Genomic DNA, 18,627 nt, shown 5'->3' on the forward strand with positions numbered 1-18,627 from the left:
TGGTATAAACCGAATAAGTCATACCTCCCGCGTGGGTGAACTTTGAGTAAAGGGCATAAAGGGCCTTACTCTCAGACTTGCACAACTCTCGTACAGCGAGATGTAGATCGATATGTTCATGAAACCACAATCCTAAGTATTTATACTTAGAACAAATGTCGATATCAGAGTCGCCACACGTAAATTTAGATTGTGTTAAAGTCAAAGAAGGAACCCATCTACCTTGTAGAAATTGAGGTACCAGAAAATGTTGTTGGTGGTGTATTTTCTACATTGAACAAGAGGCGTGGAGAGATTGAAATACATTTACCTGCACCAGTAGGACGCGCAACTGATACCATCAAGGCTTATCTGCCTGTGAACGAGTCTTTTGGATTCACAGCACATTTGCGTTCAAATACAGGAGGACAGGCTTTCCCACAATGCGTGTTTGATCATTGGAAAATTCTGCCAGGAGATGTACATGATCCAAACTCCAATCCTGGAAAGGTTGTTGTAGCAACGAGAAAACGCAAGGGGCTCCCTGAGGGTATTCCAGGGTTGGACAAATACCTCGACAAGTTGTAAAGTGACCCTTCAATGTTTGACTTTAATAGTGCTTAAACGTGCAACAGTTAACCTTCAGTTTCATCATGTGGTCTTTCAATATCCCTTTCTCAGATTTAGTTATGCTAATAGCAAGAAAGTTGTAATGATTTTGTTGTTACTTCTATGTTCAAAAACACCAGTGCTGAGGGGAAATAATTCCTAACGATTTGGACATACACTGCTCACCATTTTGGTTAATTTATTAAAACAAATTTACAAGTATTGCAAAGTGTAAACCATTTTGAGATCATGGCTCCTTATAACAGCTCATTTGTTTGAGTTGTCCAAAGAAATAAATGTGGAGAAATGGAAAAAAAAAAAAGTCAAAGAAGGGTTACGGAAATGAACAACGTTAGTTTTGTCCTTGTTTATATACAGTTTCCATTTTTCACACCATTCTGCTAGTTTATCAAGCATATTTTGCATAGAGTTTTCATCCGGCGATATGATAGCTATATCATCCGCATACAGAAGGATGGATATCATTGTGTCTTCTACTTGAACACCACAGTTCATAGCGTTTATATCTTTCGCCAAGTCGTTTACGTAGATAGAGAAAAGTGTTGGTGAGGCTTTACAGCCTTGTTTTAATCCAGTCGAGACCCCGAATGGGTCAGTTAACTTTCCATTTACCCGAACCCTACTTGTGGTTTGTACGTAAAGTGATTGTATCGCTCGTAAAAATAACCCGTCTATTCCGAGATGTTTCAACTTTAACCATAAAAGATCTCTATTAACGCTGTCAAATGCTTTTTTCATGTCCACAAAGCAGACGAACGTGGATTGTTTTCGTATTTTACGATTATTTAGAATGGTATAAAGTGCATATGGGTGGTCAAGACAACTGCGATTTTTCCTGAATCCGTTTTGTTCATCGACTAGGATATTGTTAACTTCCAACCAGCTATATAAGCGCTGATTAAGTATGTCTGCATAAATTTTGCACGGTATAGATATAAGTGATATCCCTCTATAGCTGTGTGGGTCCAATGGGTCTTTTCCCGCCTTTAATATAGGGGTTACAATACTTTCACCCCACATATCCGGAACTATGCCCGATCGGAATGAGTTACATATAATCCTGTGAAGTATGTCTATACAGGCTGGATTCCTCAGCACTGCACTTTGGATATCGTCTGTACCTGCGGCTTTGTTCAGTTTAGCTCGATACACGGCGTCCTCTACTTCCTTTATAGCTATGGAGTTGTTTAAAATGGTAATGTCTGTATCTAGCACAGGGCCCAGTCAATGCTTGAGATGATCTGTTGAAAATGTTGCATCGGAGTCAGACGGCACGTTGTATAACTCTTTGTAAACATCGTGCCATACTCTTAAGACTTGCTCGTCGTCCGTAGTTATGTTACCATCCTTGTCTATCACTTTATCTGGTATCGATTTTTGGCGATCATTAGAGATACCCAATTGTCCTATTTTCTTCCAGAAATCTCTGGGCGCAGTTTTGCTAAGCTCTAATAGTTCCTGCTGTTTCGCTATTTGAAAGCGGCGTTTTTCCCGCCTTAGTGCCTGGTCAAAACTTTTTCGGTCTTTAATATATATTGCACGAAGTTGTTCCCCTAAACGTTTTGATCTCGTCCGCTTTTCGAGCCATTTACGTTCACTATCACGTCTTATCTCCCATAACCTCTTTAATTCGGTGTTCCAATATGGTCTCCTTTTGGAAAATATAGTTCTTTTGTTCCTTTGGAGGTTTATTTGAACTTTGGGAAGTTTGTTTTCCATTTCACTATGTATAAGGTCTATAAAACTTCTATATGCTTTATTCATATCACTATTTTGTTCAATGGCCTCTTCAATAGTGTCTATGGCAGATAGAACTGATAGCATAGCCTCGTGGTCCAACATGAAGTCTTCCGGTATATTCCTAGTGTTGTATCTATATTTTGTGTTGTCGTTTCCGGTTCCGGTTTCCGCGGAAGACCTGCACCGCGGAGTGCTGGCTTTGATGATAAATGACAATAACGAATGGTCTGAAGTATTTTCTTCGTCTATGCTAATAGTGTTACATATTTCCGTTATGGGATAAATATTGAAATTTGACACAAAATCTAAATTCTCCTGAGGAACCAGTAGATAATCGACGACAGACCTCCCTCTCGTAGATATACAAGTGAAGTTCTGTATCCCTTTTCTCCCGTTGACCATGATGAAATTTGAATCGGTCAGGAAATCTACGAGATGGTACCCATGGTCGTTTATCACAGTGTCGATAACTTCTCTATTCTCAACATTATCCACACCTTCCACGAAATCAGATAAATTACCACATCGTGCATTAAAATCGCCAACTATATACATATCACCAATATTTTGATAAAGATACACTTGATCCAATAATTTTGAAAAGAATATAGTGGAATCCACTGATCTCGTTGACTCCTTAGGCGGTAAATAACATACACAAACTAAAAAATACTTGATCACGTGAGTAGAATTTGATCCATAATATACCCTCCGTAGATATATTTAATATTTCATGTGTATAATTCTTGGTAAGGCCGTTTTTGATAAATACACAGACGCCTCCACTTCCTCTCCTAGCTTTGTTGTTTCAATAATCCGGTTTTGGTGAATACAGTATAGCCATCAACACTTGCGCAATCCTTCCCTTTCCAAAATGTTTCCACACAACATAAGATATCGAAATCATACGCCTTTAAAACACTTTCCCTGAAAATTGAATTTGGGTTACTACTGATACTGGTGGGTCGGGACCATCCTCCTACGTTCCACATACCAAGCCGAACGCCTGTCCTTTACACATGTATTGAATGATCCAGTGCCATGAATTATGTTCACATCTCCAGTTTCAATTTCCAGTTTTGGCACGAGCTTGACCTGTCCGTGGGGTGACCCCTTATTAGCCTTGGAATTTCATTGGTCAGTCCTATTGGGCGCCTTTTCTCTTGTTATTTCTTTGTAGCTTGGGTCACTCCGTTTTAGAATCCTGAGGTGTCAGGATGTACAGATATTTGGTCAGAAATCTTCAAAAAAAAACACCCACCCTCCCTTGAAGAATGTTAAATTATCTTTAATTTATTGCCTTCACATAGGTTTAATATAAAATTTAGAGAACTTTTAATTATCTATTGTATGTAATATGAGTATTTGGTGCTATTTGTGCGAGAGTGGAAACTTGTATAGTATGTTTGATGTGCTTAATTAATATAACAAATTTAATTTATTGATTGTCTGCCTTATAGGGCTCATATGTAAATTAAATTATTCTCATATTTGTAGCCCTTTCACCCTGTTCAGAATTTATGGCGATTTATCATGAATGGACTTTAATGTGACTCTATATTTCGATCTGGGATGAAAGGGCTTTTTGTATTGTATTATTTAGTTTCATTAAATGCCAAAACTAAAATTTCTGTCTTGTCTTATATATAATGGAGATAATATATAAAAATACAACATTCAAAAACAATAGGGCAGGCTATTAACTGCTACATTTTTAACGAGGTTTGCCCTATAAATAGCATGACTGCTCTTATCAAATCATGAAATTTTGACAATCGACCCCGGCACAAAATGCTTTTGGTTAAGTACCTCTTTGACTTCCCAGATCGCATTTAGGGTCTTTATCCTTAAACAGTACGTACAGGTTATATATTATCGGACAGTGTGTTTTCAGACACGAGTCCTAACTACAGCTGTAGGAGTCAAACGATCAGGCTTTTTGCTTAAACATATTATATTGGCATGTTAAATTTCAAAGAGATGTGTTTTTCAACTTATATATGTTACATAACAAAAGCCAGATGGTGCCATTTAAAAGTACAAACTATTCTTAGACGTTATATCAAGTATGTTATATCTTTATTATGCCTCATAGATAATAGATAAGATATATATATGCACACACACACTCTCACTCACACACCCACCCACACACACACACACACACACACATATATAGTTCGAGTTAAGAACGGAGTTGATATGCAGAATATTTGACAATCAATGCATCTCCCGGACTTGGTTGGAACGGAGATATGTGATACATTGTATGTACGTATTGTATTCAGATAAATTGCCAATCATCATGATCCGATTAGACATGGTCGGTCTACATTCTTAGCCACAGGCTACTCTCCACAAGCAATGATAGCCAAGTTCATTTATACATAGTCATAAAAAACGAATGATAGCTTGAATTAATTTGAAATATCTAGTCTCGTGTAAACTTTATATATTTTCAATTAGTTTGAATCATACGCACTCGGTATCGCTCATTTTCGAGATCCACAGTTTGGTATCCATAACCCTACAGTCCTATTGGAGCTTCGGTACTAATACGCGATTTATTTTTATACAAGAGTTACCCCCCCCCCCCCCCCCCCCCCCCCCCCCTGCCTTCTTTTGATTCCCAGCCATTAACCAATGACCGATGAATATCATTATTTTATTGAATGTTTGCCAGTGACATATAGAAATTTATCAAACTAATAAGTGCTTTGCAGTGAAAATATAAGTTTTTTCGTTTTTGACCAATCAGAGCGAACCTTTGTATTTACCTCATTGAAACTTGCCGATTTTTCCAATCGAAGATCGATAAATTGGTTATTTTGCTGTATTTCTGAAATATTCAGACTAGTTTATGACAAAATACTCATTTGACCTTGGCTATAAAAACAGAAAACGCTGCGATAAGTCCTTTCAAAATGGTGCCGTCAAGTTAACAGGAAGTAACATTACAAAGCGATGACGTCATGAATGTTGTTACTGATTCCAGTCCTTTTTGAACCTATCAACCTTTTGATGTTTTAAATTTTGTTTTTTAGTATACAAAATGCAATAAAAAGAAAATTGAATGGTTTCCCGCTTAATGTAACATATATTTCACTCGTATGACAGAATATTTCAATATTTTTCATTCGTGCTTCGCACTCGTGAAAATATCGATATTCTGTCATACGAGAGAAATATATGTTATATCAAATGGGAAACCATTCATTTCTATATACATGTATATACAAGAATTCGGTTGTTTTCTTTAAATTCAATTAAAGTTTACTACAAATATTCAACTAAAAAAACAAGAGTATTAGATATGATAAAACAAGAGTAAGAGATATGATAAAACAAGGATATCAGATATAGTAAAAAAGGGTATTATATATAATAAAACAAGGGTGTTAGTACAATAAAACATGGGTGTTAGTACAATATAACAAATGTATTCGACATAATAAAACAAGGTTATTAGGTATAAAAAAAACAATGGTATTAGTACAATATAACAAAGGTATTAGACATACTAAAACAAGGGTATTAGATTATAATAAACAAGAGCATTAGATTACTTAATTGGTTTGTATGTCAATTAGAAATATTTTAAAATCTTTCACTTTTCCTCTGAAATTGATCAAATTTTCGCCTGAATTGGCCAATGAAATTATGCCATTAAATGACAGATAGATTTCGTTTAAAATCAAGCTAAGCCATCGCCGTTGTATAATCTAAATAATAAGTTGTGAGCCTTATGTTGAAGGATTCGAATTTTGCCGGACATATTGTATTATTTTTCAACGTAATTGAGTATCTATACAATTTTGCCAGCGGTGTTTAAGGGCCTCAATGCCACATTTGAAGAACATCCTTTTCTTCCAATGCATCCAAGTCATCCAATGCATGTTAAGGTTAGGGTTAGGTTTAGGTTTAGGGTGCCTGAATCAGCTGTTTTCAGTTTTGGAAATAGATGAAAGTCTGATGGAGCGAGATCAGGTGAATGAGGCGGATTCTCAATATATTTAAAGCCGCAATCGTGAATGGCAGCCATGGCAATAGCAGACTCTTTCACCCTAACCCTAACCGATTCTGTCCATTTTGCAAAAACCGCTTGTCTTTTTTACTTTAGAGTTCTACCTCGTCGATAGAAACTTATCAAATGAGACCAGTCCTTGGGTACACGGCCCTATATAGTCAGAGAAAAGTAGGATTTAAAAAGAACATCGTTGAGTCCCCTCCTTCAATACGAGGCTCACAATTTATCAATCAGCCCTCGTACATGTCATTTCATAAACTGTCTCTTTTTCAGACCCCAACGCGCTTATCAATTATGCGCGGCATTTAAACTCAAATCACTGTATCTTTTATGATTTCAAATGTTTAACAAAATCGAATTCTACTAGCATTGAAGCAAACTATCGATATGTTCTGTGTCCCAAACACTTGTTAATTATAAGATAAAAGGGTCAGATTCTCTCTATAGGTGTACAACGTAATGATATGATAACTAGATTCTGACGTGTCTGGTTCGTGTCCTGTACACGGAATAAACAGCACAGGAACGTCATACACGTGCGTGTATGTCCGGTCGTTAACGTATTCAATTTGTTGGAGGGCGTATTCTGTTTATTATGGGCCAAATGACTTATTTAATGTACCATACTATAGCTCAAATACATTCTAAACCAACCAAGGCGTACCATATATCCCAATCTAACCACACAAACATAAGAAGCAGGGGCAATATGTCTTTCTGTTCTCATGGACACACCACCGTTGGCGGGTTGCGAACCTGTGACCTTTTGTCAAAACGCCGTCGCGATTCCAACTGTACAGCCCCAGTAACAAGGTACTCCTGAATCAACCCCATCATTAGTGGACATTATCATCACATAACTTCAACAGTTGAGTAGTTAGGATTTAAAAGCACCAACTTGGCAATGACAATAAGGTATTGTCTACAACATTCACGCATTCCATGACATCTACACGTGCTTAGAACAGCCTCGTGCATGCTTATTCAATTTGTTTTGTATGTCGCATAGCAAATCAATTTGGCCTAAGTTCAAATACAGTTTTTTTTACAAGAATGTTTTTTTCCGGACGTCAACGGCTGTCTCTGGATTTCTTCATAATAAATTCCTATTGTACACAGCGATATGTAGGCGTTTTTTCCTTTGTTTTTTTTTGTAATGACAATGAATTAAACTCCGTAAATCCGATGCAATTTCCAACGATTACACGTACAATCAATTAATCCGAAGCTTCCTGGATTTTTCTCTTTCAATTTTTCTGATTTTGAAATTCTGTAAACATTTATTTTTTTATCGATCTTTTAATTGCTTTTAATAATCATAATGGTTGCTTTGATATCTGGAAAAATCTGGTTGACGATAGTGATTCTCGTGGGAAAATATAGTGTATTCTTCAATAGTCATGCTGAGGAGGTGTCCGTTTAAAGTAGCTGTTGATCACCTAATCAGAGCACTCCTGAGCTACCATGACCCCACTCAGTACTAGAAATGACGTGTATGTGAAAGAAAGATGCACGTGGATTGCGCGCACTGTCTTGCTATCCCACTGACCTACATAGTACTTAGATCTTGATGAATGCAACAATCCAGCGTCTACAGGTCTCAGAATGTAGGTTATCGGTAAATCCTACATGAGTGACGCGCAGAAGCTTGGAACAAATATGCGAAGAGGTCAAACGAGGGGAGGTAACTGTAGTGTTTTGTGTGAGGAGTGACTGGCTGATGGCCAGGCATTCATGTCATTGTCTGTTGTGCTTACTTGTCACTTGTTTGGCGAGATCACTGGTTATGTCACGCAAAATAAGTAAGATTGTATGCATTTTATGAGTATTTGTACGAAAAAATCGTATCTTCTGAATAGCAGGATCCCGTGCTAAAAATGGTATTTTCTACAGTTTTTGTTAAAAGGATTTCATGGATTTTGTTAATGCATTTGTTTTTTTTAATCAGTATTATTGTATTGCAAAGTGAACGAGTTGCTCTTAATATTTAACAATTAATGCCGATGACCGCTGAAGTACTGCATCTACCGATGATATTACAGGAATAATCTCCCAATAGAGTAAGAAGGTGCGTGACCCAAAAGTAACCTGAGAAGTGGAAGAAGGCCAAAGGTCAATCATAAACCATCGATACAGCGCCATCTGGTGACAAGCGCTGTCTCTGAAGTAAAATTGCTGCTAATTCGCTCATAGTTCATTAGGTTTTCCGGAACTAGGTTTCCTGGATTCGGATCCGATTGTATCTGAGCCGTACCATGTTGATTAACGTTTAGCAGGACTTTTATTGGAACAAGAGATTGGCTTAGCGGTATCGATGTCAATAAAAACGACTCGAGCACGTGAGATTTGTTGACAACCATGTATATAAGACAAAAACATGGTCATAGATCAATTTTACAAACATATAACTGCATTATTGGTGTTTGGCCCTAAAGTGACCTTGTCTTTCGAGATTTGAGCGATACTGGTTTGAGTTGATGCCACAGGGACTTGGCAGAAATTCCCACTTCCAAGGTCCGTATACAATGTTTATCTAATTTATATATCGTGAGATCGGTGCATTGTACCAAATCCCTGAGATTCATGAAACTGTTGTTACGGGTCCGATCTTCACTGGAATATTGGATCAAAAGAAGTTAATGTGAACAGAGGACACGCAAAAAACATACAACAGAGGACACACCAAAACAGCAGGACAAAAACAACAAATAAATAGGAATAGACGACACACCAAAACATCAGGACAGAAACAACAAATAAATAGGAACAGAAGACACACCGAAACATCAGGACAGAAACAACAAATATATAGGAACAGAGGACACACCAAAACATCAGGACAGAAACAACAAATAAATAGGAACAGAAGACACATCGAAACATCAGGACAGAAACAACAAATATATAGGAACACAGGACAAACTAAAACATCAGGACAAAAACAGGAAATAAATATGAACAGAGGACACACTAAAACATCAGGACAAAAACAGGAAATAAATAGGAACACAGGACAAACTAAAACATCAGGACAAAAACAACAAATAAATAGGAAAAGAGGACACACCGAAACATCAGGACAGAAACAACAAATAAATAGGAACAGAAGACACACCAAAACATCAGGACAAAAACAACAAATAAATACGAACAGAGGACACACCAAAACATCAGGACAAAAACAAGTAATAAATAGGAACAGAAGACACACCGAAACATCAGGACAGAAACAACAAATATATAGGAACAGAGGACACACCAAAACATCAGGACAGAAACAACAAATAAATAGGAACAGAGGACACACTAAAACATCAGGACAGAAACAACAAATATATAGGAACACAGGACAAACTAAAACATCAGGACAAAAACAACAAATAAATAGGAAAAGAGGACACACCAAAACATCAGGACAAAAACAACAAATAAATACGAACAGAGGACACACCAAAACATCAGGACAAAAACAAGTAATAAATAGGAACAGAAGACACACCGAAACATCAGGACAGAAACAACAAATATATAGGAACAGAGGACACACCAAAACATCAGGACAGAAACAACAAATAAATAGGAACAGAGGACACACTAAAACATCAGGACAGAAACAACAAATATATAGGAACACAGGACAAACTAAAACATCAGGACAGAAACAACAAATATATAGGAACACAGGACAAACTAAAACATCAGGACAAAAACAACAAATAAATAGGAACAGAGGACACACCAAAACATCAGGACAAAAACAACAAATATATAGGAACAGAGGACACACCAAAACATCAGGACAGAAACAACAAATATATAGGAACAGAGGACACACCAAAACATCAGGACAGAAACAACAAATAAATAGGAACAGAAGACACACCGAAACATCAGGACAGAAACAACAAATATATAGGAACAGAGGACACACCAAAACATCAGGACAGAAGCAACAAATCAATAGGAACAGAAGACACATCGAAACATCAGGACACAAACAACAAATATATAGGAACAGAGGACAAACTAAATCATCAGGACAAAAACAACAAATATAAAGGAACAGAGGACACACCGAAACATCAGGACTGAAACAACAAATAAATAGGAACAGAGGACACACCAAAACATCAGGACAGAAACAACAAATATATAAGAACAGAGGACAAACTAAAACATCAGGACAGAAACAACAAATATATAGGAACAGAGGACACACTAAAACATCCGGACAGAAACAACAAATATATAGGAACAGAGGACACACCAAAACATCAGGACAAAAACAACAAATATATAAGAACAGAGGACAAACTAAAACATCAGGACAGAAACAACAAATATATAGGAACAGAGGACACACTAAAACATCCGGACAGAAACAACAAATATATAGGAACAGAGGACACACCAAAACATCAGGACAAAAACAACAAATATATAGGAACAGAGGACACACTAAAACATCAGGACAAAAACAACAAATATATAAAAACAGAGGACAAACTAAAACATCCGGACAGAAACAACAAATATATAGGAACAGAGGACACACCGAAACATCAGGACAGAAACAACAAATATATAGGAACAGGGGACAAACTAAAACATCAGGACAGAAACAACAAATATATAGGAACAGAGGACACACCGAAACATCCGGACAGAAACAACAAATATATAGGAACAGAGGACACACTAAAACATCAGGACAAAAACAACAAATATATAAGAACAGAGGACAAACTAAAACATCAGGACAAAAACAACAAATATATAAGAACAGAGGACAAACTAAAACATCCGGACAGAAACAACAAATATATAGGAACAGAGGACACACCGAAACATCAGGACAGAAACAACAAATATATAGGAACAGGGGACAAACTAAAACATCAGGACAGAAACAACAAATATATAGGAACAGATGACAAACTAAAACATCCGGACAAAAACAACAAATATATAGGAACAGAGGACACACCGAAACATCAGGACAGAAACAACAAATATATAGGAACAGAGGAGAAACTAAAACATCAGGACAGAAACAACAAATATATAAGAACAGAGGACAAACTAAAACATCAGGACAGAAACAACAAATATATAGGAACAGAGGACACACTAAAACATCCGGACAGAAACAACAAATATATAGGAACAGAGGAGAAACTAAAACATCAGGACAGAAACAACAAATAAATAGGAACAGATGACACACTAAAACATCAGGACAAAAACAACAAATATATAGGAACAGATGACAAACTAAAACATCAGGACAAAAACAACAAATATATACGAACAGAGGACAAACTAAAACATCCGGACAGAAACAACAAATATATAGGAACAGAGGACACACCGAAACATCAGGACAGAAACAACAAATATATAGGAACAGGGGACAAACTAAAACATCAGGACAGAACCAACAAATATATAGGAACAGAGGAGAAACTAAAACATCAGGACAGAAACAACAAATAAATAGGAACAGAGGACACACCAAAACATCAGGACAAAAACAACAAATAAATACGAACAGAGGACACACCAAAACATCAGGACAGAAACAACAAATATATAGGAACAGAGGACACATTGAAACATCAGGACAGAAACAACAAATATATAGGAACAGAGGACACACTAAAACATCAGGACAGAAACAACAAATATATAGGAACAGAGGACACATTGAAACATCAGGACAGAAACAACAAATATATAGGAACAGAGGACACACCAAAACATCAGGACAAAAACAACAAATAAATACGAACAGAGGACACACCAAAACATCAGGACAGAAACAACAAATATATAGGAACAGAGGACACACCAAAACATCAGGACAGAAACAACAAATAAATAGGAACAGAAGACACACCGAAACATCAGGACAGAAACAACAAATATATAGGAACAGAGGACACACCAAAACATCAGGACAGAAGCAACAAATAAATAGGAACAGAAGACACATCGAAACATCAGGACAGAAACAACAAATATATAGGAACAGATGACAAACTAAATCATCAGGACAAAAACAACAAATATAAAGGAACAGAGGACATACCGAAACATCAGGACAGAAACAACAAATAAATAGGAACAGAGGACACACCAAAACATCAGGACAAAAACAACAAATATATAGAAACAGAGGACACACCAAAACATCCGGACAGAAACAACAAATATATAGGAACAGATGACACACCAAAACATCCGGACAGAAACAACAAATATATAGGAACAGAGGACACACCAAAACATCCGGACAGAAACAACAAATATATAGGAACAGAGGACACACCAAAACATCAGGACAGAAACAAGAAATATATAGGAACAGAGGACACACTAAAACATCAGGACAGAAACAACAAATAAATAGGAACAGAGGACACACCAAAACATCCGGACAGAAACAACAAATATATAGAAACAGAGAACACACCAAAACATCCGGACAGAAACAACAAATATATAGGAACAGAGGACACACCAAAACATCAGGACAGAAACAAGAAATATATAGGAACAGAGGACACACCAAAACATCAGGACAGAAACAACAAATATATAGGAATAGAGGACACACCAAAACATCAGGACAGAAACAACAAATATATAGGAACAGAGGACACACTAAAACATCCGGACAGAAACAACAAATAAATAGGAACAGAGGACACACCAAAACATCCGGACAGAAACAACAAATAAATAGGAACAGAGGACACACCAAAGCACTGCAACAAACGACGTACCAAAACATAATATTTTGTATGTTTATGGCCAAGTTCATTTTGGTTATTTTAATTCATCCCTTAACGGAGAATATTGAAGTTCGCGATGATTTGAGCAGTAGGAGGCGGACTGGCTTCCATTACATGTAATTATATTGTGAGAATCGTGTTCTGTTTTCGCCAGCGCGTGGAGCGACCCCTATGGGGATGATACCATTACTCAATGCAACGTAATCCCTGAAGTCATCAAAGGCTATATTCAACTTCCCGCCAAAAAGTAATTACACACGAAATGATTTTGAGCCTATTTAATTTGATTAGCATTATAAATATCAATTATCTGAAAATCAACTATTACGATGATAGTAAATGGTATTCAGTAGAACCCCCACTGTCTACACATGAACGCTGGCTATAGAGTATCACGTGACAATACAGTTTGTCCACCACACCATAGAAACAATTCTAACAATAAAATGTCTAATTCTAAATTCCAATTGGCCTGCTAATGTATCAACGATATATAGGCATTATATAGATATGTAATTCCATGCCAGTCAAGATATTTATAATTTTCACAAACACGTGATATCTATTACCCAATAAAACAATGTTACTATAGATAGTTCACTGGTTCATTTCTCTATATACGTGCGCACAAGTTCATCATGTAGTAAACTTATTTTAGCGTCTCATGAACTTTACTACACAAGAGAATATGTATAGTTAATTCATTTTACAGAAATTATGAAAAAAAATTATGTCAACTTACATAAATCTCTTTTGCTCAGCCGAATGGAAGCACGCGAGGGGGTCTAAGTGTTGTAGAAAACCGGAGTGCTGACTCTACCCGAGAGAGAAAAAAAAACCAAAAAAAAAAAACCACCCAGTCGCCTAGATAAAAACGGATGTGTTGCCATTGCGCCTTCCAATTATCCAAGATAACTTGCCATTTTTATCTATTCTTAATTTATCTTTGGTTCTATCTTAACTCCCATTCTATATTGCTGTTGCTACATGTGTGTGACCAGGTGGTAGACACTGCTGGTGGACTTGTGTGCTACCAGGTGGTAGACACTGCTTGTGGACATGTGTGTTACCAGGTGGAAGACACTGCTGGTGGACTTGTCTCCAAGGTTTGACGTAGCCTGTATGTCATGGATGAATTCATTTGGATTTTGTCAAAGTTCAGAATATACACATGTACTTGTTGACGTTCTTGAGAAATCCAATATTATAGATATCTAATGTAATTTTTTGATTTATTTCCGTTCTTCCCTAAAAGCAATCAAACCCCTTCCAGATTTTAACATTTCCTTCGGCCGATTTTGAGTTCCCATCGTCGCCTCTTAGGCCCCTTTTCGTTTTTGCAATCGAATCTGTTGGACCAGTTGAACCGGTGTTGTTCATTTATGAAATAAAGACGGACCTGGTGATTTTTTTTTATTGTTTTAAGACGATCCTTGACAAAGACTTCGAAGGCCTTTATTAACATTTGCAGGTCCGTCAAAATATATGTTTGAAATATTACATCGAAAAACTGAAGAACGGGTTTGTCCGCATAAACGAACAGGCCACTAGTTATCAACATTACAGGCCCTTAAGCATTGCTGACGAGTCCTAGAAGTAAACACATATACATGATGCAGTGGTTTTACAGTATCAAGCTGTATATTTGTATGAAAGGTGATAATATCATGTGTGTCTAGTACAATCCTCGGGAGACTATTTACTTTAAAACTACATCAATCGTACAACGAGCGAGATGAACGGGAAAACATGGAAAACCAGACCTAAAAGCTGGTGGGTTTTATGTTTTCAACTTGCACGATGAAACCTAAGGAAGACTGAAGATTGATTCACAGATGCTATGATAATTCTAGGTTGTTTCGTATACAAGACATGAAAATATATAGTTTAAGGAAGTGACACAAGACAAATTACCATTGGATTTATATGACGAATGTACCACCGGTATTCGGTAAAATTTAATCGCTGTATATAGTGTATTGGCAACTGATTTCAAAATCCAAGTGTAAGATTAAAACATCATAGAAGAAAAGTCGAATTGTTGAAAGAAATATATAACAGTCAGAAGAAATAAAGGGTATATTTTAATCTCTAGCTATAGATCCAGTTGTCTTATTTTTACGCCTCCGTGGTGGTTCTAGCAGTCCCTTCTTTTCGTTCCTTGACATTCATTTCACGGTTCAAGATTGCTCAGTCTATCTTCTCTTCAATTGCTATCAATCTCTCAGTTTTTATTTTTATTTTAGTCAGAGCACGACAGATCGAGATTCCACGACAGTCCAAAACTGTTTATGTATATCCGGTAGTACGGAGTCAGAAAAATGTATTGAACTCAATTTCAAAGCGTCAGGCGCGGATCCAGGATTTTCGAAAGGGGGGGTGGGGGTCCAGTATTTTAGTGATAATGCGAGCGCCATAGGCACGAGCCGATTTTCTTTTGGCGAGGGGTCTGGGGCCCCCAGCGGGTGCAGGGCAGCGCCCTGGTAGGGGGTTCCAGTGGGGCAAAGCCCCCCGGCGGAAAATGAATATAGCAAATTTGCCATCATTCGGGATCGTTTTCTGGAGAGTAAGTTGCAAGAATTCATCAATGCATTCAAAGTTGTATCTGACGTGACTTTCATGTGCGAGAATAATATCGAAAGTTTGTAACGTGCTCGTGTAGAGAAAGTTATTGACTTTTCGTTAATACACCATATTTATAGAGTCAACATGGACTAAAACAAAAATTAAAAGACTTTTAAAACATTTGTTTTCGCTAACGGATCAGAAATCGGAGATCGAAGTGTGTTACCTGTGCGTGACCGTTTATATATATTAAGCTTCAACTTTCGACCATATCATTTTTGGATTTGATTAAAACATGTTTTATTTGCATCAATATATACAAAAGGATTGGGCAAAGGCTTTCAAACTTATATGAAGCCATTTCCCAATTATATATATGTTTTTAGATCTACCCACAAATGACAATCACAACATGGGATCATCGCGAGTATACATTAGAGAAAATTAATTTCATTACTTTCTGTGGAATTAAGATATGAACAGCATCCATTTTCAATTTATTTCCTTGTTTAGGCAGCCGCAGAGATATTTTCGATTTTCGAAAGTGGGCGGTCAGCGAGGGGTCTGGAGGTCGACAAGGCATTTTTAAGGCTATACAAAATTTTCCTCCTTCGAAAAAGGGATGTGTGTGGTGTCCTGACCCCCATTTGATCTATTTGATCTAGCTCCCGATACCGAAATGCGCGACATTTAGGTATTCTGATTTTATATTGGCCAGGGGTACTCCCACCAAAGTCGTTTGTCCTAACGGACTAAATGAAATATGTGTTGATGCTAATAATAGTTTTAGAAGCCATTGGAAATTAGAAAGAACAGTCGGAAATACTATTCATTTTTTTCAAATGAAAGTGGGAATGAAATATGAAATACAAATTTAAAAACAAAAACATAAATATATCATATTATATCATATTTCTGACACGAAATGAGATATCGTTACATTTAACTCGTGACATACCGATGACTTACGAGATTTAACGGGGAGGTGCAACAGGAGTAAAGTTAAACATAAACAACTTGAGACTGACTCGACATATAAGTTTACACTTCACTGTCTGATGGTTCTGCCGTATGACGTCACATTAACATGAAGAGCCCTTGACAATAATGCTCATTTCAAATAGATACCTCTACTGGTTGAGTGAGTATACCTAAAAACTGACAATAAATTAGAGTTGGTTAGTAACATACTTCATCTCTAGTCGTAAAACATATGGTTTCGTTTATCACTTTTAAGTTCCGGTGAACGATGTTTGGGATCTTCAGTATAAGGTTGGTGTTAACAAACAAATTTTGGAAAAATGATGAACTATCGTGTTATACCTCCGAATCAACGATTGCGTGTTTTCGTTGAAATAGCTGTATCGGTGGAATTAAATGATATTGTTTGTTGTATATTCAGTTCCTGTTGTTTGTTGTGTGGTCAGTTCCTGTTGTTTGTTTGTTGTGTGGTCAGTTCCTGTGGTTTGTTTGTTGTGTGGTCAGTTCCTGTTGTTTGTTTGTTGTGTGGTCAATTCCTGATGTTTGTTTGTGTGGTCAGTTCCTGTTGTTTGTTTGTGTGGTCAGTTCCTGTTGTTTGTTGGTCAGTTCCTGTTGTTTGTTTGTGTGGTCAGTTCCTGTGGTTTGTTTGTTGTGTGGTCAATTCCTGATGTTTGTTTGTGTGGTCAGTTCCTGTTGTTTGTTTGTCGTGTGGTCAATTCCTGATGTTTGTTTGTGTGGTCAGTTCCTGTTGTTTGTTTGTGTGGTCAGTTCCTGTTGTTTGTTTGGTCAGTTCCTGTTGTTTGTTTGTGTGGTCAGTTCCTGTGTTTGTTTGTTGTGTGGTCAATTCCTGTTGTTTGTTTGTGTGGTCAGTTCCTGTTGTTTGTTTGTTGTGTTGTCAGTTCATGTTGTTTGTTGTGTGGTCAGTTCCTGTTGTTTGTTTGTTGTGTGGTCAGTTCCTGTTGTTTGTTTGTTGTGTGGTCAGTTCCTGTTGTTTGTTTGTGTGGACCGTTCCTGTTGTTTATTTGTGTGGTCAGTTCCTGTTGTTTGTTTGTTTTGTGGTCAGTTCCTGTTGTTTGTGTTTGTGTCAAACAAACGCTCGCACTACCTGCTAAAGTCACTTGTGAGCATAAAGACATGGTTATTTTGTGCAATATGTCTGATCCACATGATCTATCTGTGTTCTCCTGAAACTTACGTTTGACACATGTTTTGCCGAAATTAACAGATAGCTTGACAAATAAAATGTCAATATCAAGACCCATGGTTAGTCATGATGCATATCAACAATATAAACAATTGGTCAAGTTATATCTGTTCCATTACACCCGAATAGTGATTTATATAAAATATCACTGGATTGGAACCTTAATAGTCTATCCATGTGAACTATAACAGTCTTTAAATCAGCTATTGGCAACCAATATTGTTCACATGGACGTTGGAACGTTATACTACAGAGGATGTTCAAATCTTTGTTCAGTGAAAGAGATTCTCTGATATTTAGGTTTGTTTAAGTATAAAGTCTTTTAGCGTGATTTGTAACACAATCAGTGGTACTTAAATCAATATGGTTCTGTATCATATATATATACTGTGGTGTAACCTTACCTTTAGTGACAAGTAATGTGATGATACACTTTGTAATTAAACGTTCAGTCGTAATGAAAGTCAGTAGCTAATGGAAGTCGACCAACCTCAGTGTTTTACATGCAATATTGCCTATCACTGACTTAAAAGCAAACAAGCATTCAAGCTTCTATGTCAGAAGAATGGTTTTCTATTATATAGACGCCATCGCCATTTAACTCTCAGTTAGCACGTTATGGGATAGTTAAGGATCACAAAGACTTGAGCTTGATGACAGAAACAAATGCATGATATATATATATATATATAATAGATAATAAA

General features: G+C 36.8%; 1 protein-coding gene across 1 annotated transcript; it reads left to right on the plus strand.

Moving 5' to 3' along the window:
• The first annotated feature begins 8,005 nt into the window (after nt 1-8,005).
• Nucleotides 8,006-11,584, plus strand: LOC117326436 (GATA zinc finger domain-containing protein 14-like). Its single transcript, XM_033883186.1, has 2 exons — nt 8,006-8,060; nt 10,485-11,584. Exons 1-2 carry the CDS (start codon nt 8,006-8,008, stop codon nt 11,582-11,584), a joined length of 1,155 nt encoding a protein of 384 aa, XP_033739077.1.
• Nucleotides 11,585-18,627: the final 7,043 nt, after the last annotated feature.

Source organism: Pecten maximus, chromosome 4 (assembly GCF_902652985.1).
Source record: "Pecten maximus chromosome 4, xPecMax1.1, whole genome shotgun sequence".
Lineage (NCBI taxonomy): Eukaryota > Metazoa > Mollusca > Bivalvia > Pectinida > Pectinidae > Pecten > Pecten maximus.

Coding starts and splice junctions, on each gene's coding strand:
- LOC117326436 (XM_033883186.1), top strand. CDS start 8,006: ATGAGTGACGCGCAGAAGCTTGGAACAAATATGCGAAGAGGTCAAACG. Junction 8,061..10,484: donor AAGAGGTCAAACGAGGGGAG/GTAACTGTAGTG, acceptor ACAAATAAATAG/GAACAGAGGACACACCAAAA.